Source organism: Trachinotus anak, unplaced genomic scaffold, assembly GCF_046630095.1.
Source record: "Trachinotus anak isolate AG129_WGS33_773 ecotype Australia unplaced genomic scaffold, CSIRO_AGI_Tana_v1 ptg000013l, whole genome shotgun sequence".
Classification (NCBI taxonomy): domain Eukaryota; kingdom Metazoa; phylum Chordata; class Actinopteri; order Carangiformes; family Carangidae; genus Trachinotus; species Trachinotus anak.
In genome coordinates this window covers 14654791-14681197 of record NW_027273864.1, presented here as the reverse complement: position 1 = coordinate 14681197, position 26407 = coordinate 14654791, and the positions used below count along the sequence as shown (strand labels likewise).

Sequence of the window (26407 nt, the reverse complement as noted above, 5' to 3'; positions counted from 1 at the left end):
AAAAAAAGCAGTGTAAAGCCTCTAGTGTCTCCAGAGCTACATTCAAAGCTACATTTGCTGCTACTTGAATAGCATCTGAATCTCTGGCCAAACTCTCAGAGGTTGAGTTGTATTGTGGGTAATGTAGGCACCATGATGTGACATGGTAGAAGAATGTGGGAAAAAAAGATATCTCTGGTTCAGTTGCATCAATTTTTAAACTGTCCAGTGTTACAGAAGTACAATGCTAAATCTGTTGAGTACTATTTTTAACTCAATATACTGCATGTGGTTCTAGTTCTTCCAATTTTTGTTGTTTATGCCATGACAGAAAAAAGTGCCACACTCACCAAAACAAAGAATAAAAATAATCAAGCAGCAGTAGCGTCATTAGTTAACATAGAATTTATCCTAAAATTACTACTTACACCTGAGAAGACCTGCATTAACGAAAATCAAAAGTAGTTCTTGTACAATTACTCAGTTAATTAAAATAAAATCAAAATTATATTTTGAGTGGGCTGAACAAGAGGAGACAGGCACCTGTCAACGAGAAGAGCAATGGCACTGACACTGTTCAGGAAATGGAAAAAGTGATCTAAAGCGATAAAAGTGAAGCTGAGAGTTAACAGGACAGGAAATTGGAAATGTCATTCGCATGAAACAAGCAAACAAGTCACAGTTAAAACATGGAATACCTGGAAAAGAGTTCTCTAATAGTTCAAGGTAAAGTAACTAACTTAACAGCAAAAACACATTAGTTTCATAAAGCAAGAAACTGTAAGAAAGAAGCAAAGACTGCTGATGCCACAAAACAAGTCAGAATTATTGATATAAAGAAATCAGGGGTTGCATGTCTCAGACCTTATCTAACTCTTTATTATAAATCCTCTTCTCCAAGGGACCCTCACGTTCAACTCATCAGTGAAGCACAGTGGTCGACATGTCTCCTCTCCCATTCACTGAGAGACTGATTGGACCCTCACTGTGCAAGCATGAAAATGATCCTCCTTCAACGTGTACCTGCACGAGAGCTTAAGACACTGCAAGCACATCATATGCGGACACATGGAGGCACACAAAGACAGTGAAGGCACATGTTGATTTCGCGGATGTGTAGACTTACAAATTCTGCAAAGAAATCATAAACCATTTACCTGCTTGTTAAAGCTCAATGCATCTCCTTGACAAGGGCTCTGACACACACACACACACACACACACACACAATTATTATTTATAGTATGAAATCAAAGCCAGTCGATGGCCTCCCTGAGTTTCCTGCTGAAATATATTCAACATCTCTGGTGACAAACACATGAGATCAGAAGAGGGTCACAGGATAACCGAATGTTTATTTTACTCTGTGGTACAATGGGTGTCATGGAAAAACAAGCAAAGGCCTTCTTTGGAACCAGGCCCTTGATTTCCTCGGTGAAGCATCTATTTTATTGTTGCGGATGAATCAAAGTCTGACAGCCTGGTTAACACTGAATCAGTGATATGACAAAGAATATAATCAGAGGCATTACAAGATTTTAAAGTTATTCTTACGGTGAAAACTTCTCCTTAATGAAACAAAATGATGTGATGATATGACATCAAACTTGAGCATTAAAAGTAAAAGCTTGTAAATGTGAAAGTGATTTAAAAAAAGAGAGAATTCTTTTCTGAGGAAGCTCACGGTCTGATTTCTGAGGTACTACCACGAGAATATGTAGATCAGTGAAAAGATTAAATCAAAATAAACTGCTGGAGATGACAAATTATGTTCTTACTGTTCTTATGTGTCAGTGCAACTCAAAAACTGCAGACCTACTGTATATGAGACTGCGCTTCAGCTATAACAATAACACGAGATATTCTAAATGATTTCTCTTTAAAAGAAACAGTTTGACATTTTCGGAAAACATGCTTATTTGCTTTAAAGTAGAGTGTTATATGAGATGTGTGTTACAAATAAGGTTACAGGCAGCAGCCAGTTAATTCCATATTCATCCCAAAGATATGACTGGTGCCAATCTTCTCATCTATCTCTCTGCAAGAAACCAAGCAGCCTTAAATTTTCCCACAATGTCAAACTATTCCTTTAAGAAAATATCCAGATACGTTTCATTCGACAGAACAACATCTTCAGATTCAAGACATTTTCTTATTGCGTTCAATTGCTCTGCTTAGTGATGACAAGATTTTTGTCCACCAACTCTCTGTGGCATGTCCAGATATAAGAAATAAGAGTCAGATTCTACAAACAGTAGAACACCAGTTATATTACGCAACAAATGCCATAATTGCCTCTTATTTACAGTTACATTTATACAAACGTGAGCCAGCACCTTGCAACAAATTCGCAAGAAGTAGGGTCCTGAAAACTTTGAGACTACAAGCCAAAGAGAATCCTAAAAAACTAAATCCTATAAATTAATTCAAAGCCTCATCACCAGTTTGCCATTTACAATCTTTCACGCTCATCTGCGCTTCACTGCTTTATCAAAATTATCAAAAGACACAGAGCCGGAGCGTAGGCACACTATTTTAACATGCCACACAACATGAACTAAACGACAAAGGGTAAACACTCTTCTCACTCTGTTTTCATTAGCTTTAACCTTTAAAACAAAGCAGTCAGCCATGAGGCACCAAGATATCTCAAATATTCACTTGTGCAACCAGAGATAACACTTGTTTCCTGAAGCACATCATCTGACAAGACAATGAGCCTCAGCTGAATACAAAACACACGCGATTATATCAAGTGTGGTACACATTATCAGTATTTTCACCTCAGTTTTTTTTTTTTTATTAAACAAAAACTGATGTGATAATAAAAAAAGCACTATTCCTCCACACATGAATGAGTATGTTAAATTAATTTCCGATCTTCTTGCGTACAAAAATACATCCAATTAAATTCCAAGATTCAAAATATCCCCTATCATGACAGATCTACACATACATGAGAGCACTTTCATTCAAACAGTCTTCTCCACTGACCTACGGCAGCTGAAGTTACAGAAAACATATCTGAGAAACCCACACAGGATATGAGTGCTAAGTGAATTTACTGTATGTTGACTGTTTGGTTTTACAACAAATTAAAGTGGGTTATCGCAGCCTACTTGTCAATGATATCTCTATCTCAACTACATGCAGTCACACTCTGCATTATATGGATAAAAGGAGTTGAGTGGAAATACTACATTAAGCATAGCGTTCATGTTTCTGTGAGTTTGTGTGTGAGTGTCTGCAGCTACCAAGACAACAGCTGGACAGGGGAGCTGCATGCTAGGATGCTACCATGTGTCATGGAATCAATCTGTTATTCTTCATTTCCTTCTCACTTTATCACAATGCTCAAAGTCGTCTCACCACTGCTGCCACAATTTAAGAACCTTTAAGAACAATCATTGCCTCCATCCTGTTCTAATATTTCGTAGAGCGCCATTTAAAGGCCGCATGACCTTTTCACTAATATGATGGATTTGCTGCCGGGGGTGACAGGCGGGGTGTGATGCATTGATTACTAAAAGTAATCGCAGCTAGAGAGTGGCTGATGATCCAGGCTTTGCAGGGTTTCGCGGGTTGATAGTCAGACGTTACAGGCAGAAGAGGCGAGAGCCCTCTCTCCCCTCCTCCCCCTCACCCTGGGGGATACGGGGGAGCATGGCTGAACGGGTCAGACCCCAGAAACGAGGTGGCGACAAGTCCTTCTTGGTGGCAGTGAACTTCCAACCCATGTGAGACCCGCAGGTTCTGCACTGAGCGATTGTCCAGGCGTACCTGAGGGCAGAGGAAGAGAACAACATTTTTCACAAGCTCCTGACATGTTTTTAAAAATATAAAATTAAGTAAAATTAATCCACTTGGAATAATCAGTTGTGATTGATGTGTTTTTTTTCCACAAAAAACTATTGTTAAAAAAAAAAAAAAAATCTTTTCATTTCCAGAGATTAACTGTTGGACACAAAATGTCTCTTGTCTCACTAAAAAATGTCCATCCTCAGTGTATGAGCACTGGAAGTTTAAAGTTTCCACGACATTTCCTATCGGAACACAAGTGGCTTTCAATCAATTTGTATGCACAAATCATAAACTCAGATTTAAAGCGAGCAGAGAGAAACTTTCTGTCTTCAGCAGATGAAACGGAAAACGGCCTTGTACTGTCACACTCTGCACATATATCGCTGTGCACGAAGATCAAACAAAACCAACAAAACCAGCAAAACAAAAACAAAACCACAACTGATCGAGAACTAGACTATAATAATTTCTGGAAGACTTTGATTTTTTTTTATTTCACCTTTCATTCATGTACATATTATTCAGTAGAATTATTCAGTGCGATATTTGTTTTAGTACTTTTTAAGTGCAAAATGCCACTGATGTCAGAGTGCACCATGATTTCCCAGCCTCTGATAACTTACTAATTAGATGAAGATGTAAACTCTGAAGCAGCCTTCCCCAAGGTGCTTGATCTACATGTTAATCCACGCAGGTCGGTTTAATTCACATTATTTATCTTCACACAGTTACAACTACCTTGTGTAACAGGAAACAAAACAGATACCATTTTATTAGATGAGCAGTTTAATTTAATACAGAGGCCAGGGAGGTCTCAGTCCTCTGCTGCTCTCTACAGAAACCTGATGTTGTATAATAACCCCAGACCAATGAACAAGAAGGGTAGAGATGCCCTATTGAATAAAAAATTATATTACAGTTTTTGACAAAACACAGTAAGGTCAAAGGCTTTTCATTTCAGGCACTGGACAGCATCACACTAGATTAAATCTTAATGGATTAAAGATTAAACCAAATACAGTATTAAAGGATGTTTATGACCTTTGGTGCAATGTGTCAGAAGTATGTCTCTCATCTAAAAGGATGTATTTATAAAAGCCTTGAAAAGCACAGAGAGGGGTCTGAGCCAATATTTTTACTGTGTATGTTATGTGTTGTGTTGTTCACTAGTCTGAGGCAGGAAATGTGAGGTAAATGCCATGAGTATAGCAGAGTTACCCTGGAAACCAGCTATGCAGTGTGGATGGCCTGCCGACCAGGTTAAGGTTGTTGGCTTTGTAGACAGTCAAGGTTTCATGGACGTAACCATGAGGGTTGACATACGCAGCCATGGGACCGTACAAAGACAAGCTGCAGAGAGAGAAAAGGCAGGTGGAGCATGACATCAGTGGTGATTACAACATTATTACGGTTTGGCCAAAAACAAAACATCAGAATGATCCTGTGAAAGAGACTGAATGGAGACTCCATAAAAAGGTATAAAGGCAGCAAAACTGCCTGAAAATGCCTAAATGTAAATTCAACTTCTGCAGCCACTCTGAACCCAACGCTGAGTTTGTCACAACGACAAAACGTTTTGTACCACTCTGGAGATGAAAAATGTCACTCACAATAATAAGCATTGGGTAGTTTCAGTGTTGCAATAATGTTCAGAAAATATCTGATGTAAGCATGTAGCCTGGGAATGTTTTTGGTGTTTTTCAGCTCATTGTTTTGGTTTTATGGCTCACCACTTTTGTCTTGGTTCACTGTCACTGCTCATCAGCACCACTCAGACGTTTTCAGTGGACAAGCTTTTAGTGAACCCACTGTACTATCAACGCAGCACCAACAGCAAATACACAAACTGAACACAGTGGAGCATTTTGTAGCAAGTCGTAGAAACCAACAACAGAGCTAAAAAAGGGGGGGGGGTGGATCTAATAAATGCGAATGCTACTGTTAATTTACTGGAGTTGTATGTAGGCACTTGTTTGTCAACATATTTTCCACATTAACTTAATAAGGTTAATTGATGTGTCAGTGTTACAAGTGGCCTAAGATGTATGAATACAGGTTTAAATAACCTATGGTAAAACTTATGTAAAAACTCGGATTAGAAGGGCAGTGTTGTAATTATTGGATTAAAACAATTTCTTCAAGATAATTATTCAACCCCACAGGTCCTTGCAGACAACACAACCACTTACATAAAATTATAACTTCAAAATATACAGTTTTGAATATACATGTGGACACCCGAGCTAAAATTCAAGCATCGTAGCAAAAGGTCTGAATACTTATGTCAATGTGATATTTCAGTTTTTTCTTTTTAATAAATTTGCAAAAAATTCTAAAATTCTGTTTTTGTTTTGTCATTTTGGGGTATTAAGTGTAGATTGAGACACAAACTGAATTTAAACGATTTTTACACAAGGCTGCAACATAACAAAATGTGAAAAAAAATGAAGGGGTCTGAACACTTTCTGAATACTCTTTAAACCTGCACCAGAAACTTTATACTGAGTCATCTTCTCAAGTCGTAGTTTACAGCATTCCAGCTGTCATTTAGGTCCCAAATTGAAAATGCATTAGCTACTTATGTAGTTTCGTCAGTCAGAGGACTTGTGCTTTAAAAGCCAGCAACTTCTGAATGTCTCACGAAGAAATCATATTAAACACAAAATCACCTACTCACTCATTATCTGGATGTCCTCAGACAAAACATTTAATGCCCATTTCTCATAAAATACTCTACAGTGAAGATCAGGACAATTTCATGGGCATTAGAGGTTTTGTGTGTCACTCATGGACAAACACATTAACCTCCACACATCACAGACAGTTAGAAAATTATATTACATAACAGTGTGTGAGTGTATGAGTCCAGTGCCACTTATGTTCATGATGTAACCCAGACTTTACGCAACTTCCAGACAAAATCTGCGTCAAGTTTGACGTGTTAATAATTAGAGTGATTACAGTGATGAAGGCAAACACAGAAATACAAAAAAGCAATTAGAGATGGGTGCAGTTTTGTTCCCGGTAGAGTACCAAACTCTTACTGTGTTTTTCTTACATTACTCCAACTGCTACAGGAACATCTCTAAAAAGGTAAAGTGCAGCCTAAATTTAACATTTCTGTCCTTCAGTAAAATAAAAAAATAAAAAAATGTGGTTCCTCTTCATTGCATTAACATTAAAATTAAGACCCACAAATACTTCGGAGATAGACAGCTGTGAATATAAGTCTAAAATGTCCCCGTAAAAAAAGCTACATTAAGTTATTTTTGATATTCCTGAATGAAAGGACTCCCTGTCTGATGTGAGAGGCTCCTCGTACTGCTATCATACTTTTTCAGCTCTTTATTTTGGTTGCCTGCCAGATAGAGGAAGAAAGTGCAGCATCAAGTGTAATATTAGTGGTGATAAAGTTTTTATTTAAAAATAAAAAAAAGGAAAGTCTCTTGAAGTTTGTACTCAGGCTGTGCTGAGAAGCACGAATATCAACTGAGCTACAGCGTGCAAAAGTAGTGAAGTGGGTGGCGAAAAAGACGAAAAACACATTAACATGACTTAAAAAAAAAAAAAAGGAGAAAAGAAAACAATTCCTCACCTGAAGATCTCATTCTTTGTGGTTATTTCAGTGTCCTGGCACTGCTTACAGCACAGTGACGTGCACTGAGGAGGGGACATAATAAAGTGTTAACAGGATGTGCAGTATACATGTTCAACTCTTTATGGTTGCACAAAGGCGACCAGTCAGTTGACATGAGTTCAGTCTTCAGTGTGACCGGTGAGACGGTCCATTAGGCAGGATTATTATCCTCAATCAGCCACAAGAAGAAAAGGAGCTGATGTGCAGATGCATTTAAGAAGCACTTCACACATCCAGTAACAGCCTTACAGCTTGTGGTAATGCACCTGTATGTCATGCTTAGAGCCTGTGTGTGTCTGTATGTATTTATTTTCAGCTCAATATCTGTGATAAGGTAAGAGCACCACTGGACTTCCTCACCCAGAAATATCTGTCATTTCTGTCATTTCAAAATTCAAACTGAAATCTTACTCACTGCACATTTTACAGATTTTTTTTACAGATCAATGAACTTTTACAATAGTTTCAAAAACGTCTGTTTCCCTTCAGGTAAATCCAATATAGTTGCAGACTCCAGACTTTAAAAGAGATTTTCATCCAGCAAAATATACCAAGTGTAAGAAGACAGAGCAGAATCTGATTCGACTGCTGAACGACTAAGCAAATAAACAAAGAAGGAAACTGCTGCAGAGAGAAACCTATTAGGTATTTCATTTGATGCCTTTTTATATCTGGGTTTGAAAGAAATAGGTTATTAACCCCTTTTATAAACAACATGCTTTGTTGAACCTATTCAGGGACTGCACTGTCTTGAGTGATATGGTCATTATTTCTTTAGATTTTTATGATACTAATATCTTTGTATCATTGTGATAGCTGTGTTCTCTGTATCTGTTGGAGATTTAATTCTGTGATGCAATATTGCTTATGTCTGGTGTATTGTCTATTTAGAGTGCCTGGTGTGAGCAACCTAACCCTAACTCTATTCCTGTCCTGGTGAAAACTCTGAAAGGTTGTAGCTGCTCAGCATTTTAACCAATATGACCGACTATGTGATATAGCTCCTCTAGAGCCTAAAGGTCTCTGGAGATTGTTTTATTTGTTGTAAAATTTTGCCCTAATGATGATAAAAGAGGAAAATTTAACCACATTTATTACAATTCATTATGAGACTGATGTAAATGCTTGAGACAAATTTCATGGCAATACATCCACCAGTTAAGATATTTCAGTGTAGACCACGGTAATGAAAAGACGATGGACAACCCTATTTCAGGGGTTTAGAGCCACGCTGCTATCGTGGCTTAAAACAACTTGTGTCTGCCCTAACACACAGGACTGAGTTAAAGCAGGATGACAGAGGCCAGACTACTTTGTGTCCCGACAACAACGCATCTGTCAGCTCCTGTCAGGCATGGTTAAATACACCAAAGAGCATCAGAGCCAAAAACAGACTCACTCCACTCAGTACAACACCAGATCCTATCACACAAATCAGGCTTCAGAGACACTGGAGACTGGAAGGCTGGTGTGGTGGAGCAGGAAGGTGGGCTTAGTAGTGACCTCGCCTTACCCGGTCCATGATGTCCAGTTCACAGCGGAGTCTCTGGATGGCACTGCCAATCTTCAGCAGCTGGAGCCGCAGAGCGTCGTCTATGGGCAGGCAGGCCGCCACTCTGTAGGAGAAGTCTGACAGAAACCAGACAGAAGGCAAAGATGGGGGGATGAAAGGAAGGAAGGAAAGAAAGCACAAAGAACACAAACAAAGAGACGAACATGTGCGTGCGTGCATGTGTCTGTGATCCATCTGTGATAAACTGAACAGAGGCTGACCTACGGCGTTCGTAGGGAGAGAGTCATCCTTCAGGTTCTCGTCCCACTCGTGGAGCTGCTTCTTCACCCTGTTCATGAGCGACTCCTGTGAGGTGAAGCACAGGAAGAAGAGAAAACGTGGTTTACATTCACATCTATGTGGTGTTTATGTATGGAGGAAATTCCAAGCAGTGCACAGCGGCTGCAGCACTCACAGAGTCGTAGAGCGCGTAGACCCACGGTGGCCACGGTGTCAGACTGGCACAGTGAAACTTCCTCTGTGATGAACAACAGTCAAACCATTAGTGAATTAAATCTGTGATCATTACTGAAGCACCCAACATCTATTCCATTTCTCTTCCCTTCCCTCACTTTGCCATTACTGACATACAGCACACAACATGGCCAAAAGTATGTGGACCACCAAACAAATAATCTTTCTAAAAGTTACATTAACTTTTAGAACTTCACACTTCACAACGGCCAGCATATTCATACTGTTTTAACTCTCTGTGTATGTTTTTGTCTAAGTTTGTCTTTGTGTTTGTGAGCTGCAGTGATTACTCAATTAATCAATAAGTTGATTGGTGAAAAATTAATTGGCAGCTAGTCTGATAATCAATCATTTCTAGTCCGTGTAAAGCAGAAATAAATATGTGTTCTGAGTTTGTTATTATCTCCACAGCAAAATTTGAAGATGAAAGAAAAATGCAAAATATTTTAAATCAGTTTTTTTATGCAAATATGCTTAAACATTTGATGATTGTAGCTTCTCAGATGTGAGGATTTGCTGCTTTTCCTTGTCTTACATTATAGTGATTTAAATGTCTTTGGGCTTTAGACTGATGGTCACACAAACCAAGACATCTGAAGACATCTACTTGGACTCAGACTGGGACAGACATTTTCTGCTATTTTCTGGTGTTTTATTGAACAAACAACTAATTGAGAAGATAATCGGTAGATTAATTAATAATGGAAATAATTGTTAGTTGGAGCGTTATTCTTTACTCTGTGTGGACAGTTATGTTTCTGTAATTCTGATTCTGAAGTGTGCAATAGTAAAAGATGTTACCTGCGGCCACTGCACAGTTACGTTGTGTGTAAGTGTTGGTGTGTCTGACCTGTTGGTAGTTATTCCACCAGCACTGGGCCTGTTTGCAGCTCTGAGTAGGGGGCTTGGAGGAGGGGTGCATGTGGAGCCTGGAGAGGGGTGTTAGCTGCACGGCAGAGAGGGGATCTGGAAGGATTCGTTCTGGAAGAATCTGTACTTTGGCTTGTCTGATCCTAGGAAGAGAAACACAGAGGGAGACAATGACACAGAGAGGAATAACGGATTAAACAGATGATGTGCTGGGTGAATGTAATTAGGCATATGACAGGATGTTTGTAAGTGTGAGATGATTATAAAAAGGTGCTGCCTGTACATTTTCTCTGTCAGCAGTACAAAGTATTTCTCCAGCTTCTCACCCAGTATGCTCTCAGTGAACTCTCTGGAGCTCAGACATAGAAACGTGCACAAATGAACATTCACCACGTTACAGCCACATCAGAACATACACTAAAAATGACATAGTTCAATCTTGCCAAAAGACAATATGCAGAGTTTGATCTCTATCTATTTAAACAACAACTGTTAAAAATGCACTAAACTTCTGCCAAAATATGCTAGAACTGAATGTCTTTGTTTCCACAATCCTGGGTTGAACATTCAGAAATATTATAGAGATGTAACAGAGGGAAAGGAAATGGCACTAAAATATAATATCAATATTCAGTAAATATCACTGCACACAGAGGCCACAGGAGCAGATCCCATTTGACTGAGTATTATCTTAACTGCTTTAAACTTAGAGTGCGCAAGAAGAAGGCAACAGGATTATGTCCAGCTATTTGTGTGGATTACATAATAACAACTAGAGAAGGAGGGAAATATGTCTTGATGCAGACTCAGTTTTATGGACATATAAATAAAACCTGATGATTTCCTGAGGAGTAGAGGATGTGAGCAGGCATGAGCTACAGTATGACTACGACAATTAAACAGGCAACATTTCTCCATAAATACTCCCATGAGCTACCCTCCAACAAGAGGAAGCACAAAGAATGTGCTTTGCATTTTACTGTGCCAGACATCCATTAAAAGAATTAACCTAACCCTCTCGAGACAATAATTACAGTATAATTACAGTAAGGTCAAACACTATAACATTAACCTATCTTTAAAGAACAAGCCACAGCCATAAATCTAAAAATAAAAAGATGTTGGCAGGAATAACAGCTGTGCTCCACAAATAGATGGTGGAAACTGGCTGATATTTTCAGTTCACTTTTTGAGGATGACCGTATGAAGAGTTAGCCTGCCCTCTAGCTGTGAACGATGGAACCACTCTTAGAGTCATTTTGAGCAAAGTCCAGACTTAATACTGGGCTCCAAGAAATGGCTGATCATGAACTGGTTCTCAAGAAATGGCTGATCATGAACTGGTTCTCAAGAAATGGCTGATCATGAACTGGTTCTTCTGAGGCGAACTCGTGATGATAAAACAAATACACATCTCAAAAAAAATCAAATTTCAGAGTTCAATTCACTGTATAAACTTCAATTTGTCATGCTAGAGTTTAGGATTACTGTGTAGGATTACACACACACTCTCTCTCTCTCACACACACTCTCTCACACACACACACTCTCACACACACACACACACACACACACACACACACACACACACACACACACACACACACACACAGTGTAGCTAGGCTTCAGTGATTTGTAGTCTGAGTTCAGAGTGCTGCTGGTTTTCTATCTTATCAGGTAGTGAATACCAGGTAATCAAGCTCAGCAGATTCCTGTTTGATGGATGATTAGAATAAAAACCTGCATGGCTCTGAGTCCTGAAAACAACCACAAGCTTAACTCCATACCATCGCACAGAGTTTATGTCTATATTCATAGAGAGAAACTCTCATAGGAGCAGGCCTTAAGTCCTGACCTTTGGTTTAATGGTTTATGGGGCAATTTAAACTTACCCATCTGCTTGAGTTCTTATCTCATGGACCTTGAATCTCTGCCTCCCAACAGCTTTCACTTTGACTGTTTCAATGCCATACTCCTGCTCCTCCCGGTATGCATAGATTTCAGCTGTTGTCCCAAACTCTGCCTCCGGCTCACCAGCATCACTGCAGAAAAAGATATCAAATAAAGCCTTTAAAATTTGTATACATTTTTATTCTAAAATGCCTCCGTGTGGCTGGGGACTCAGAAGATTCAAAGAGTCGAACTGATCTTAAAATATCTTGACTTTTATTTCCTACTATGGATTAAGCTCCAAAGGCGCTGGATCCTACATTTCCTATAGTGCAACTCAGTGGAATCTTTTTGTGAGAGCTTCAAACCTTGGTAAATACCCTCATCTTTCAAAGTCACCTCAGACTAAGGTTTGCAACATGGGTTTTCTGATAAAAATAAGACCATTTATAAGCTGAGGCAGAGGTAACCCTGATGACAGGCCTCAGACTTTATAGAGGCTCCCTCAAGAGTCACAAAAGACTTTATTCACCTGTATTTACAGGTTGAGTGCTGCTCCTTATGACTAGTGAACTGATTTTTGTGTGAGTGTACCTTTAGCTGATGTAAAACTAAAGAAATGTTTGCCAGTTATCTGATTAATCCAGTCTGTGATCTGCGGAGGAAGTTCCAAAGCCACATACCTGTGTGCTAGCACAGCAAAGGTGCGGTCTCTCTGGATGACACTCCTCATCATGCTGACCTCCTGTGGCCTGAAGAGCTGCAGAGGCAGCGTCTGGCCTGGCACCAGCATCACAGCTGTGTGTGGCAGCACAGGAATGGTCTGACAGCTGTCGTCATCGTGAACTGTGCGGCCATGAAACTCCTCCATGTCTGAACCCAGATACTGCAGGAGATAGGCAGGGGTCAGCGTCAACACAACACAACACAACACAACACAACTCAACACAACACAACTCAACACAACTCAACACAACACAACACAGCTCTCTGCGGGGGGGCAGTAAGTATGTACAAGGACATATCTGCTAAACCATGGCATCACTCACTGCATGTGATGTGGGAAGGCTGGGGTCAAAGGTGATGATGTTGGGCTTCTCTGCCTCCTCACTATCTCGGTCTTCAGTCTCCATGTCATCTTCCTCCTCCTCTTCCTCATTGTCTGTCATGGCACAAACACATAAAGGCTGTCAGAGAGGCGGGTTAGCCCTTTAGGTATGTTCTAACCAAAACTGCAGTAACAGGTTCATCAGCTCAGCATGTCACTGCGATGGTGAAAACAGAGAAGGAAAGAAAGCGAAAGCTCAGAAATGTGCCAGTCAGGATGTGATGTTTTCACAGTGGCCTGTTGTGCAGACATGTTTAGCTAGCTGTTAGCCGGGTGGAGGACTGACCGCTCTGCCGGTGAAACCACGAGCAGTGTTTTGGTGAGTCTCATTGTTACCTGGTAGGAGTTGTAACTGGTTCCCCATGTTGTCGTTGATGTTGTCTTCGCCTCCACCCCTCTCGTCAGCCATATCCCTGTGTTTACAATACTAACTTCTTCTTCTGCGTCTTTCTGCGGCGTCTTCGGTGAGAAGAACCAAAGTGGCTGCCGAGCGCCCCCCGCCGGCCAGGACAGGTAAACATGGAGGAAGAGAAAACAAAATACATTCATCTATTTTCTTGAGAAGGTTTAGGTTGTAAATTAACTATACGTCACTTGGATTACATGATGTTGGATTGTAATGATAAAAACAAAACAAAACTGTAGACCAAGAACATACTGAAGTGTTGCTTGTGTTTTTCCATTTCATGCTAAAATCATACTTTTAACTCCTCAACATTCATCTGATTGCTTCACTTGTAGTCACATGCGATTGTGCTGCAAAATTTGATATGAATTAAAAAACTATATGACTGTCAGGGCTATAACCAGGGCTATAATACTGAGGAGAAACATTTGACAGGACACCAAAAATTAAGTCTAACCTTTTTTGATTATTACTTTTTTTTAAATATATCTTTTAGGTAAATAGTAGCTAACATTTTGTTTATCAATGTTTAAGTTAACTATTAAATCCTATAGTTCAAACAACATAATGATCTAAAAAAATACCAGAATTTGCAACTGAAATATCCACTGAAGTAGAATCTAAACTCAAATTCAGAAGTGTTTAAGGACATCCTCTCTCAGCCCTTTGTCTCATGACAAGACTTCATTAAATGACAGATTCTACTGATTTGTAATAATCACAAGGCAAGGTGAGCTCATTTGGATCACCTTTTGGGAAACAACAATATAAACTGCAGAAAGCATCAAGAAATGAGTTTCTATAGCACTGTGGTTTGATTTTAACAGCAATTTGCAATTACTACTAAAATTATACCAGAAATTCCTTGTTTGCGTCATGAATTGCTTCAGGTTATGCCTCATTTATCTCTGAAGGACATTGTATCTCTATTAGGCAGTAATAACTGGGGCAATGTGGATTCTTTGGCCTTAAACATTTTTAAGTCAATCTTGACCATCTCTCCATAGACTTGTTGCATTTCTGTTTTAGGGATGACTTTCAACTTCATCTTTGTGCTTGTGCTTAATGTGAATGTTCTCAACTTTGGTATCCTGACAAAACTGTTGTTGGACACTATCCTGTGTAATAACTGAGAAGTTGAATGATTTGATGTCTGCAACATCAAGTGTCAGTCATGATGTTATGCTCGTTTGCCTTACAGCAAAAAATAGGTCCAAAAACTGAAGAGTTAAACAAATCTGCACCTTTTGTTTCTGTTGGATGATCCATTATGAGGAAATCACAAATTGAACATAGAACCATTCTTCATTGCAATTAATCCAGTGCAGCACTGTGATCTCTGAACTCCAGCACATTGGATTAAAAATCAACTCCAAGTTGAGTTTTCATACTTGGAGAAGGGTAAAGGATTATCTGTCCTTTATATGTAGTCTAATTTTGCAGGATGAAAAGTCACAGGGATAACTCAGCGTTTAAAGTGCTTCCACTCTGTGGCTGTGATTAACAGACTAAATTACTAAACACTATCTTTTAATTTTGCATCTTATATCTTCTCACATTTGCTTCATAGACTGCAAGTAATGTTCCCTCCATGCTGTGCCAATATTACATTTAAGTTAATTTATATACTAGACACCCACAGACTGATCCTGTAGAATCAAATTAAGAGGCTGAGACCTGTGGTAAACTTTAACAGTGTTCATTTATTGTTCAATACACCAAATGACAGTTGTTGGTAAACATGTATCATGGTCCATGAACGAGGCAGCTGTCGTTCTGATGTTGAGATCTGTCCAGCGTCTTTGCCATCTTCCAGTTAGACGTCCACAGCTCGCTCCGTGGGTCAAGCTGTCGTCTGCAGGCAGAGTTCGTTTCACTGATGGCGGCTCCACACGGGTCAGTCATCTGTAGAGGCTCAGACGGGATGACAGCTGGCAGCGATGAGGGCTTACTTTGACCTCTGCCTCATCTTTCTCCTTTTACGCTTCAGCCTGTTGAAAATAAACAGCTGTCAAGAAAACATACAGATGTTTCCTGCCCATTAATAGTGCACCTATCTGGACTGAACCTCACAGGCCATCCATACTTTTACTGGCTTGTTTCACATGTTATCCAGAGCCACATGTATGACCTGATAATTTGGGGATTTAATGGCCAAATTAAAAATGATGGGAAATCAATGTACAAATTATAACCTACTGCTACATTCAGTGTTAACCGTCTGATACAGTAATCAATAGAGAGCCCTAAACCTGCTGCTTTCGCTCTCAGTGCTCAGACCTCATTCAACACCACATTACCAACCCACAGCAAATGCATTATACAAATACTGTATATACTAACAATTCATAGCCTCTGCATCTTATTACACCATGGACTTTGTGTTTTAACATCCAAACTGTAGGAAGACTTCTGGCATTTTTCAACACAAAGTGAAGTGGGAGGTAAATAATATGTTTCTGTACTGTAATTTCAGTATGAATTCTACACAGGTTTTTGAACATGACATCTGAGTTTGTACAACTGTTGATGCTCACCTGCGCATACGCTTCTTCCTCCACTAAAAGACAAAAGGAACATTTATTAATGTGAAGAACAGATAATTTATGACAAGACAATTAGACAACATTACGCAAAGGATCTGACAATAGCAAAGAGCAGCAATAAACAATGTAAGAATTAGGGACAAAAACAATTACAACGCATATCAAACATTACCAAAAGCTGACACAAAGACGCATATTAAGGATAGATTTAGAAGTTAATCAGAGCATCTGATTTCAGTGGGGCGGGAGTTCAGGAGTGTGGGTGCTCCAATAGCAAAAGACCAGTCACAAACCTTCACCTCTAGGGTGGGGACACATCAGTAAATGAGAGATATAATTGGGAGACAGGCCATTTAAAGCCTTCAAAATCAGCAATAAATTAAGTTAAATTTTTAAAATCCCTCAATGGAAGAATAGCTAGTCTTGTATCCTTGATGTTCCTTGACCCTTGCATTCTGATAAATTTAAATATGGTTTTTAAAAGCATCATGTACTAATACAGACTTGCTTATTTTCTGTTGGCACTCCGGTTTTCTGCACTGTCTTTTAAAGGCTCTTGTGTTCTCATTACAACAGAGGGAGTGATTCGATTTTAATTTCTTAGTTTTAAAAAAAAGAATTGTGAAGTGATGGATAAGCACTGATCATTGAATGAATTTCACAGTGTGTCTGGATTGAGATGAAATGTATAAAAGTTAAGAGACAGGTTAAGGTTCTCTAATTGAGAATCAGCATTATGAATGCAGATGTGTGTTAAAGCAGAGACTGGGAGTAGGTACTTTTAAAACAATGAGCTGTTACAAGCAAAAATAACTAATCTGTAAATATGCCACACAAAAGCACCAGATCTTAAGTACGACCCTTTGAGGTGTGTGGCACCTTTGACAGATTGCAAAAGGTTAAAAAAAAAAAAATCTAGGAAGGGAGTGGTGACGGGATGGAAAACATACATTATGATCCAAGGACGAGAACCCCGTTTTATTTATGCATGACAATAGAAGGAGGCTTATTACATTTAGGAGCCACTTGATTTAGGTTTAGTGCGCCATGTGTGCCCTCCCACTATGACAAACATCGTGGTTGTTGTTCATGCAGAAAAACTACTGCAGACTAACGTTTCACTGGAAATGTAAGCATTTATCAGTACTACTGCAAAACAATTGGTCCATTAAGCAGAAACAGACAGCTACACTGATTCACTATTGCTAACACTGCAGCATGCACCAAGAGGGCCTTCCACTAGCATTAGCATTCAAGCTACTCTGCACTTATCTTATACCGTTAACAGCTTAAGTTAACCTTAATAGAAAAGTTACACAGACTGTGGAGAGGAGACACAGAGGACAGAGACACATTTATGTTCAAAGACAAGGTAAAGAAGCAGCGAGAGGGTCAATAAAACGCAAGGTAGCAGCATTGAGTGGAGCAGGAAGAGGATGATAAAAACCCCACTAAACTACTGACACCGACTGGTTATCTTACCTTGGCTCTCATCGTGTGGAGAAGTTTCTGTGAAAATGAAGCAGATAAAATTATTGGTGACTGCGGATGATTGGTAAAACTTAATGATTAGTTTGGATGGTATTGGCGGCGAAATAGTTCCCCATACCTCAAAGCGAGAAGAGCAACGGAAAGAGGATGTGACGAAGAAAGAGGGCGGCTCTTATACAGGTCTTGACGTCATCTGGTTTAGTTTAATCATGGGAAATGTAGTTCAAAAGGTCGATCGGTCTTCTTGGCCGTTGAAAGACAGTAATTGAAGAACTCAGACCCTTTACTTAAAGGGATAGTTCGGGTTATTTGACTTGGGGTAACCTGCTGATAGATTATAGATAGATTATAATTACTTATACATATCAGTGTATTTAGCCAGTCAAAATTTTGGACACACTCTTCCATTGGGAAAGTATTTCCAGGGTTTTGACTGGTGCTACTGTGTGTGTGTGTGTGTGTTTATATACTGTATGATGAAAACCTCACATTTTAAAACCTGGAAGCAACAAATATTTGTCTTTTTTTTTCTTCAAAAATATCCCATATTATTGGGTAATGGTCAAAATCAAAATAGTTGACAATTGATTTTCTTTCAGTCAAGTAATCAGTAAATTAACTAATCATTGCAGCTGTAGACAGACAAAAATATTAAATGCTTAATTAAAATCAGCAGTTGACAAAACAGTCTGACTATGAGGTCCATTTAGTAGCTTATCTGGTACTTTCAGCCTTATTATACAGTCTTCATTAGCAGTTTGTTCTGTTCAGAAGTCCTACAGGTGATCATAGGTTTAAACAGCTGGAGCTTCATGGTGAGCAAGCTGTGCGAACTCAAACTGATAATGAAGAGCATGTTATGTGGTCGAAAGCTCATGAACAGCTGCTAAGTGGTCCATGAGGTGAGGTTGTTTCACCAAATCAAAATCTTTTCTAATTAGTCCCGGGATACTGGCTCAGCAGAAATTCTTCAACCTAAAAATGATCCTGGTTGGTCTTATGCATAAAACAATCCTGGTGCTTTGGAGAGGGTGATATGGATAAAAATCCTATATCATAGTATAATTAATATGTCAGTCCAGCAAATTAAATACCCAACACATCAAGGTACTTAATCATTTTGATGTAATAATCATAAAAATATTCTGCTCACTAATTTGCAACATTAGCAACAATAGTATAATCAGATACATTAAAGATGACTTAAATACCACTTTTTTTTTTACTTAAACACTATAGGACAGATATAAGCGGTCTTGATATTTCAGGTCAGATATTTAAAATACAGTCAGAGACCTTCACAGAAAACAAACAGAAATGTATGAAAATGTTTTTATTTCATCAGATGTAAATTTCCATCAGCCACTGACTGAGCCACAAAGCAGAATTTTACTTTTCCTCAACATATTCACTTGACAAATCTGTCCCAACACTGTCCCAGACCTTTAAATGAAACTCAGAGCTGAAACAATCTCAGCCAACTCCACTGAAGACACGCACAAAACCTCACTTTTTTCTTTTTTTTTTTTTTTTAAACCTGATCAGCTTTAGCTTTCATGTTTCACAACACTAATGATGTAGTAAAGCAAGTAACAGGTGTCACAATTAGAAAAAAGTCTTTCAAAATTGGAACATAAAGATTTCTACTTTTTCATAAAGTTTGAGGGGAATGGCAGTAAATATAGCAATTTGTTCCCTAAAGTCAAGCTGATTACAATTGTGTGTATTGTTTTTTTTTTGTTTTTTTTGTTTTGCTTGTACACTTAAAAAATATTCTGGTCTTCTGCTCAGGTTATTGCTGTAAAAAATCTTGTGTGGTTAAAACATTGTAGCTTTAGCCAAAAATGTGGTCAGGCCAAGATGATAGAAGAGTTCCCATAAACCCGCTACTACATTTAACTCAGGAGCAAAAGCCAACTATTAGATTACAATGAGGTCACGGTCACTTTTGAGTTACATTTTTTAAAATATTATAACATACTTTCTCATTTTTCAATACCATTGGGACAAATTTATAATTCAACCCTTTACTGCATGATGTAGTCAATAAAAATTGTTTTTGATTAAATGTTTTTCAATGCTTAAAGGTCTCAGTTGTACATTAATGCAACAGATGAATGAAACCATCATTATTCTTACTGATTCACACACTTGAGGTGAACTGTTCTCCTTAATCTAACCTATCTGAATATTAATTTTGACCCCAAATTTCTGTTTAGATACAAAGTTCAGATAAATTGTTTATACTTTGTTACCAAAGGGAAGCAACACGTGACAGTTCAGTCCAAACATCCTATTCAAGCTACAAGGAATCCCTGGTCACAGATGCCTTTACAATGAGATGACAAATAGTAAATAGATACATGTATCCTAACACTTATAGTTGGATGTCAAAACCAGACGGATTCACTCGAACCAGCGCCCAATGCAAGCTTCAGTTTTACTGAAAAGGCTGCAAATAATACAAGCATTATGATTTTTAAATTTACAAAAACAGGCACCAGTCGCACATTTACCATTTGGCAACAAGTCTTTTCAAAGATGTAAAACTATTTGCAAATAGTCTTTATTTCCTACTCAAGATAGGTAAGAAAAACACAGCAAAAATCCTTCCATTTCTCTTCAATGCAGTAAAGGGTTAAGCATCCTTGTAGGATCCTTCAAATATTCAACTGATTCCAAAGTTCTCATGAATTCATCAGTTTAATTTGTGAAATCAACTCTACTATGATGGTCAGAGAGTTTAGGGCATTTTGTTGTCTTCTCTTGCTTCTCTCTGGGGTCTTGCATGTGTGGAAAGGCAGTATTCGTTTATTTATCCTGCTGCTTCTGTGTCCTCAGTTGGCTGTCCAGTTGCATTTTCTGCTGTCTTTGAGGCCTGGAGGAAGTGAAAAAAGGAGGTATTGAGGGAACATTAAACCAACATGTAGGCTCTGCAGCTGGAAGAAGAAACTCAAGGAAGTCTACCTGTGTTCATGGTTTACACATGAGCACAATGAGCTGTGGACTGCTCCTACAGTCATTGCAAGAATAATAATTTACCTTCTTTTTCTTTTTCTTCTGTGTTTTACGGCTTGCAGAGCTCTGTAGTAAAGTCTGAGGAGGAAAGAAGCAACATTTCAGTATGAAGTGACTTTTAATGCAGCCAGTTTCTGGGTGTGATAAAGGAGCTTGATTCAAAGGCAGTCATTTCACAGTCTTACCCTTAGCTCTGGGTCCTGAACTTCATGCTCTGACTTGTAGAGCTCTGGGTCGAAGGGTCCATTGGTGATTCTGTGAGGCCCGTTGGCCATCAGCAGCACTGTGAACTTAAACTGAGCTACAAACTCTCCTGAGAACAAAGACGCAGAGAGATTGAAGCTGTAAATAAAAAGTAACAGCTGTTAAAAAGAACAAACGTGTTAAGAAGGAAGGTAAAAACACTCACCTTCTTTCTCGTGGAGCACACTGAATGGCTGTAACAATTCATGTTTAGCACACTCCACAACACCCAGACGGGCTTTGGCCTCGTCCTCAAATGCCCTGATGGAAAATGGATGGTGGTATTAACTGTGTGCTTAAGCCAAAGTACATTACTATTCATTTCACTATGCTGTTAATCTATTTAAAACTTCAGCAAGGGCTGAACTATGTATGTTAATGGCTTCATGTGAAGAGTGGTGTTCATACCTAAGAGTGAAGGGCATGGCATCAAAACGACGTTCCACTTCACTGAAGAACGTACGGGAAGTTTTCATCTTCAAGCCATACTGCTTACTGGGGTCCCTCTTATAAATGGTGGTCCTCAGACCTCCATCTCTGGCCTAATTGCAAAAGACAAGAAAAAACAATAAAAATAAATAACAATAAATGCCTGTCCTTTTCACTAAAGTGGTTATTAGCTGCAGCTGACATATGCACTATCAGCAGCTATGGGTAGAGAGAGAGACAAGAGAGGACACTGACCTTCCCCTCTCCACTGCTAATCAAGACATCCACAGCATAGACTTCATGTACCTCAAACTCTGCCTTCTCATGGTCCTTCCTGAAAATTAAATGTCAACAACAGCCAGACAAATTAACTTATTTTGCCGTCCGTTCATACTCAAGGTTGATACAGCCAATAACGATAGTCACAGTGCATCAGTTACTCAGGATAATGGACAGATCTTACTGTGAATATCTTTAAGAGCTAAGTCAAATGTCTGCAACTGAATTTTACAAGTGTAGTTTTTGTTGGTTGGTTTCAGTACCATAAACCAAACTGCATTCATTTCCATTATATTAGCACGGTGGCATAAATCCCGGGCAGAGTCTATAAAGCCTATACAGGGATAAGTGGTGGAAACAGTTCTTAGATTTGTGGGCAGATGGTACATAGACAGAAAATTACAAGGAAAAGAAGAAAGCCAGAAGTGGTGTGCAATATTTTACATGCAATATTAATATACAGAAAACAAATTCCTTGTTTCAATTTCAATGTTTGTCAGTATAAATATTATTATGACCAGAGTATCAGTGTTTACTAAAATTCAAAACCTCAACATAACACTTCAGATTTCCCTCTCTTCCTTCCTCAGTAAAAAGTGACTAAATGTACCTTTGCTGGTCTGTTGGGTTCTGGATGATGGTCTTCTCTCCATCTATGACATGTTGCTTTAGCTGATGAGACAGCATACCTTTGAAAACACAGAGGCAGACAGAAAAACTAATGTTAAAACAGGAAAAGTAAACAAATTCCATGAAAAACATCCAAGTGTATGTTATGAATCCATAACAGTCGTCATCTTCGCATTATGTGAACAAATCTGGAGAGATTCAAGAAGAAAATTTAAGGTCGGAAGTCATCCAAATGTTACCACTCATGGTTGCTTGAATGCCTTGTCCATGACACAGCACACTGAGGAGCACAAACTTTAAATAGACACTCACCCTCGATAGGTGAGCATTTGAACGACTGAGCGATTTTGTTCCAGGCTTCTGTCACTTGAGTGTTCTGAGAGGCGGAGAAAAAAATAATTACCGTCACATAGAAAATACAGTTTGAATCGACCAATAAAAATACACAAGAAGTTAAGAGCTAACATGCTGTCTGAAGACAGCTGTTCATTTTGGGATGGGTTTTCTAACGTGGTGGATACAGAGAAAAGAAAAAGCAGCAGAGCAAGACTAATGGGGGATAGGCAGTGAAACACCCAGGAGAGAAAAGTTGCAAAAAAGCTGATTCCCAAACACTCAGACATGTAGCCTAGGACCCATCTGAAACATTTCAAGTGACTGTAAAGAAAGATTATTATGAGTGAGATGGAGAAGACTGAAGAGGAGGTTGAATGTACCTGGTTACCAGGTTTAACAAGGCGAAGAGCTGCTTCTGCACACAGATGGGCCGCTTTGATTACATCAGCTTTGCGGCCTGTGATGGGGTTCTCCTATAGAAATAAGACACAGTGAGAAGAGCACTTAAAGGTGTGCTTGAACAAGACACAAAACTGTGGGTATGTTTAAAAGAGGCCCTTACCTTACTGGCTCCTACAACAAAGCTGTGAGCGACATTGGCAATGAAGCCGTCGACATGAACCCCTAGATCTCTACACAAAATAAGACGAAAAGAAGAGAGAAGAGTATGAATTAACAATAAATCAAAAAGGAAATCGGCCATGTGTCAAATTCATTGCAAATTTAACTGCCACACAGCTGTCAAGATTACTGATGTAGATAGAGGAGCCAATTAATCAAATCGGGAAGGACAAAATGTCAACTATGTTCCACTTTGGAAAATGAGACTAATAAAAGACTAAACAATAAGAGAAGGTCAAACAAAAATAAATCTACTTAATCTGTTATGACCGTTAAACAGCAGATATGTTCCAAGGTGAATTTCTTTTTGGCTGTACATCAGCTGGAATACAGTGAAGAACTTATTGCAAATTCAAGGGAGCAGCACCACAAACAGTAATAAATTGAACAGACATGCCCAGCCAGAAGGTTACATGATGAGTGTGATAAAAATTGAGAAACATACAAACCTATTGTGTGTAGCCACATCACCATGAGCTATAACAAACACCTACATGTAGCACAGAAGACGTTACAGAGGACGAAGACATTAGTGGCAACACAACAACTAAGATGAGCTGACTTCCTTTCTTAAAGCACAACATGGCATTAGAAAAATTTGATAAATGGGATTTAGCAGATGGATGACCATCAGGGCTAAAATCCAACATATCACTCTGCAAAAACACCTGTTCTAAAAACATCCAACCTTACTTGTCGTTTGCCACACAGGACAGACAGGAAAGACAAGACCTTATTGATGAAGCAGACAATCAACAGCAGAGCGAAAACCCTCACATACAAGCCGAGATATCACATACAAAGAAGGGAGGACAACACACTGGGAGACTCAACACACATGGGGGAAGGAGAGGGTGACATTATTGCAGAGCGTTGTGCCTACATTTTGACCAGATCCCCATCTTTAAGTGTGAAGTCAGGGTCACTCTTCAGGGGAGAGAAGTGGCAAACACAGTTATTGACTGAGACGCTGGTGGGAAAGGCAATGCCTAGAAGAGGGAAAAGAGAACCACCAAGTCTTCATTTTGGAAATCATCCACAAATTTAGCAAGAAAACTATACAAGGACGGAGGAAGTGACACTTTGATCACATAATATAGTTACACTGTTATACTCTGCCACCAAATTAGTGTATTTTAAAAACCCCTGCTGTTATCAAAGCTACTCAGGCTGTGTGAAATCACACATCAACACACTGCCAACAATTTGCATGACTGCATCTAAGCTCTTCTTGTTGGGTCCAGCTCAGCTCAGCTCAGCCACACTTGTGTCATCTTTCCCTCACCTTTCTTCATTTCCTTTTCCTTCTTGAAGACCTTTCCAGTCTCAGCCATGATGTATGCGTCCCCCTTCTCACAGAGGCTGAGAACAGACACCCCAGGCTTGGCTGCTTCCACGACCAGACGAAGAGCCTCTGGGTGAGACAGAAGCAGGAGAACAACAAAGTAGAGCAGGAGGATACACTAATGTAAATTTGATACTGTGACACGACACTAGATATCATCCGATATATTGTCCTAAAAAGATGTATTATAATTTGTTGACTGTTAAAATTGCTTGAAATTAACTCTGAATGCCCACACATGATAAATGATAAAAGATGACTGATGATGCCATTTATGACAATGTCTTTTATGTATCAGCAAGCATTGCTGCAAGTCAAAAACTTCTTCAAAAAAATATTGGATGTTTATACCATTTTGGCTTCACTGTCATGATGTAATTTGATTTGCCAAATATTTAATGTGCTATTTAATTTAATATTTAATTTGCCAGTATATCAATAGTGATATAAAATAATATAGACTGTGATAGGAGTTTATCCATATCTCCAACTCCTAATGTCAAATTAAGTCAACCTTTCCTAGCAGTGAATGACTAAGTATTTTTATCATGATGTAATTTAGACAAATAACCCAGAAATGTCAAACTAATGGGCCTATAAATGCACAGTGGGTATAAATGTACGTCATATGAATAACGCTGGAGCGACATGTATATAAGTACACCCCATATTATACCTGTAGCAGACACATCACCCTGTCAATTATCTCTCAGTTAGAGACTTAAGGAGCAGCTAATACAAACTGCTCAGCTTGCTGGTGTAAGACGGAGACATGAAATAACGAAATGAAAATAACAGCTATGAAGTGGTTTCATATGTGCGACTGCCTGCTTATTTTAGACCGTGCTGGGTAACAGCTGTATATAAAGAGGCTTCACAGGCTAAGCTAGCTTGTTAGTTAGCATCCCACTGTAGTCAAACAGACAGACAGCTCTCTCTGCATGAAGCCTAACGTCAATGCTAAGCAGCTAACAGAGGAGCTAGCATCCACTGAAACTGAACCAGCTGCACCTGTTAGCTAGCCTGTTAGAGCAGGAAATGTGTGCCTCGCATGTGAACCACATGGCGGCGGCGGCTGCTGCTGCTGCGGGGGGGGGAAACGTTAGCTGGCTGCGCCACGGCCCGAAAATATAACAGGTCATCTCGTCCAGTAACGGCTGCTCGTACACACTGACTTACGGTTGGCGATGTCACCCCCCATCTTGTACTTGGTGACCACCAGATCCTCGGCTATGGTCTGCTCCTGCTCGTCGTCGGACATCTTGGCAGTGGAGTTTCGGTCGCTACTCGGCTCACAGCAGCGACAGTCCCCCGCCGCTCGGCTCAGCTCTGTCCGCTGATGCTAACAGGGGCCTCCCACTGCCCTGCCCCCCCCGCCCCCCTCCTCCACGCCCCGCCCACACCACCGTGACGCTCGACACGTCACACCGACACGGACCCGCCAAAATACAGGGACGCTCCGATGCTTTCAGAGGCCTCGGTGGTGTAGTGTAATGGAAACACGTCTGTTCTCATTTTGTACTAAAGGACAGTTTTTTCAAGTTTATCTTAAAATTATAGTCAGGTGCCTTTATGAACATTTAACCTTTTAACAACTGAATCGTGGAAAGCTTACTGGATGGGCTCAGGGGCCCAAAGGGTCAGAGGGCACCTGGGTCAGAACCAAGTGACAACCCACCCATTGGTTTGCGAATTGCCGTTTTGAAGCCTCGAGTTTGCAATTTGGCCGCCGCCATCTTGATTTTTTGAAACC

The 26407-nt window shown here is 39.5% G+C and overlaps 3 protein-coding genes across 3 annotated transcripts in view; 1 reads left to right on the top strand and 2 right to left on the bottom strand.

The window, feature by feature from the left end:
• Nucleotides 1-26407, top strand: part of LOC139631312 (small ribosomal subunit protein eS26) — a 90827-nt gene that overhangs the window by 20721 nt on the left and 43699 nt on the right. The gene's annotated exons all lie outside the window — the stretch shown is intronic.
• crbn (cereblon) lies at nucleotides 1314-13826 on the bottom strand. Its single transcript, XM_071495449.1, has 11 exons — nucleotides 13647-13826; nucleotides 13252-13364; nucleotides 12886-13088; nucleotides 12205-12354; nucleotides 10293-10455; nucleotides 9384-9446; nucleotides 9190-9274; nucleotides 8930-9045; nucleotides 7375-7439; nucleotides 4998-5129; nucleotides 1314-3758 (listed from the first exon to the last, which is right to left on the bottom strand). The coding sequence occupies exons 1-11, from the start codon at nucleotides 13717-13719 to the stop codon at nucleotides 3575-3577; spliced, it is 1347 nt and encodes a 448-aa protein (XP_071351550.1). The 5' UTR covers nucleotides 13720-13826; the 3' UTR covers nucleotides 1314-3574.
• pa2g4a (proliferation-associated 2G4, a) lies at nucleotides 15400-26017 on the bottom strand. Its single transcript, XM_071495450.1, has 16 exons — nucleotides 25834-26017; nucleotides 24595-24723; nucleotides 24193-24298; nucleotides 23251-23320; nucleotides 23069-23161; nucleotides 22665-22728; nucleotides 22333-22411; nucleotides 21699-21777; nucleotides 21423-21556; nucleotides 21181-21275; nucleotides 20957-21084; nucleotides 20796-20849; nucleotides 17872-20631; nucleotides 17745-17771; nucleotides 16254-16276; nucleotides 15400-15707 (listed from the first exon to the last, which is right to left on the bottom strand). Exons 1-13 carry the CDS (start codon nucleotides 25913-25915, stop codon nucleotides 20569-20571), a joined length of 1176 nt encoding a protein of 391 aa, XP_071351551.1. The 5' UTR covers nucleotides 25916-26017; the 3' UTR covers nucleotides 15400-15707; nucleotides 16254-16276; nucleotides 17745-17771; nucleotides 17872-20568.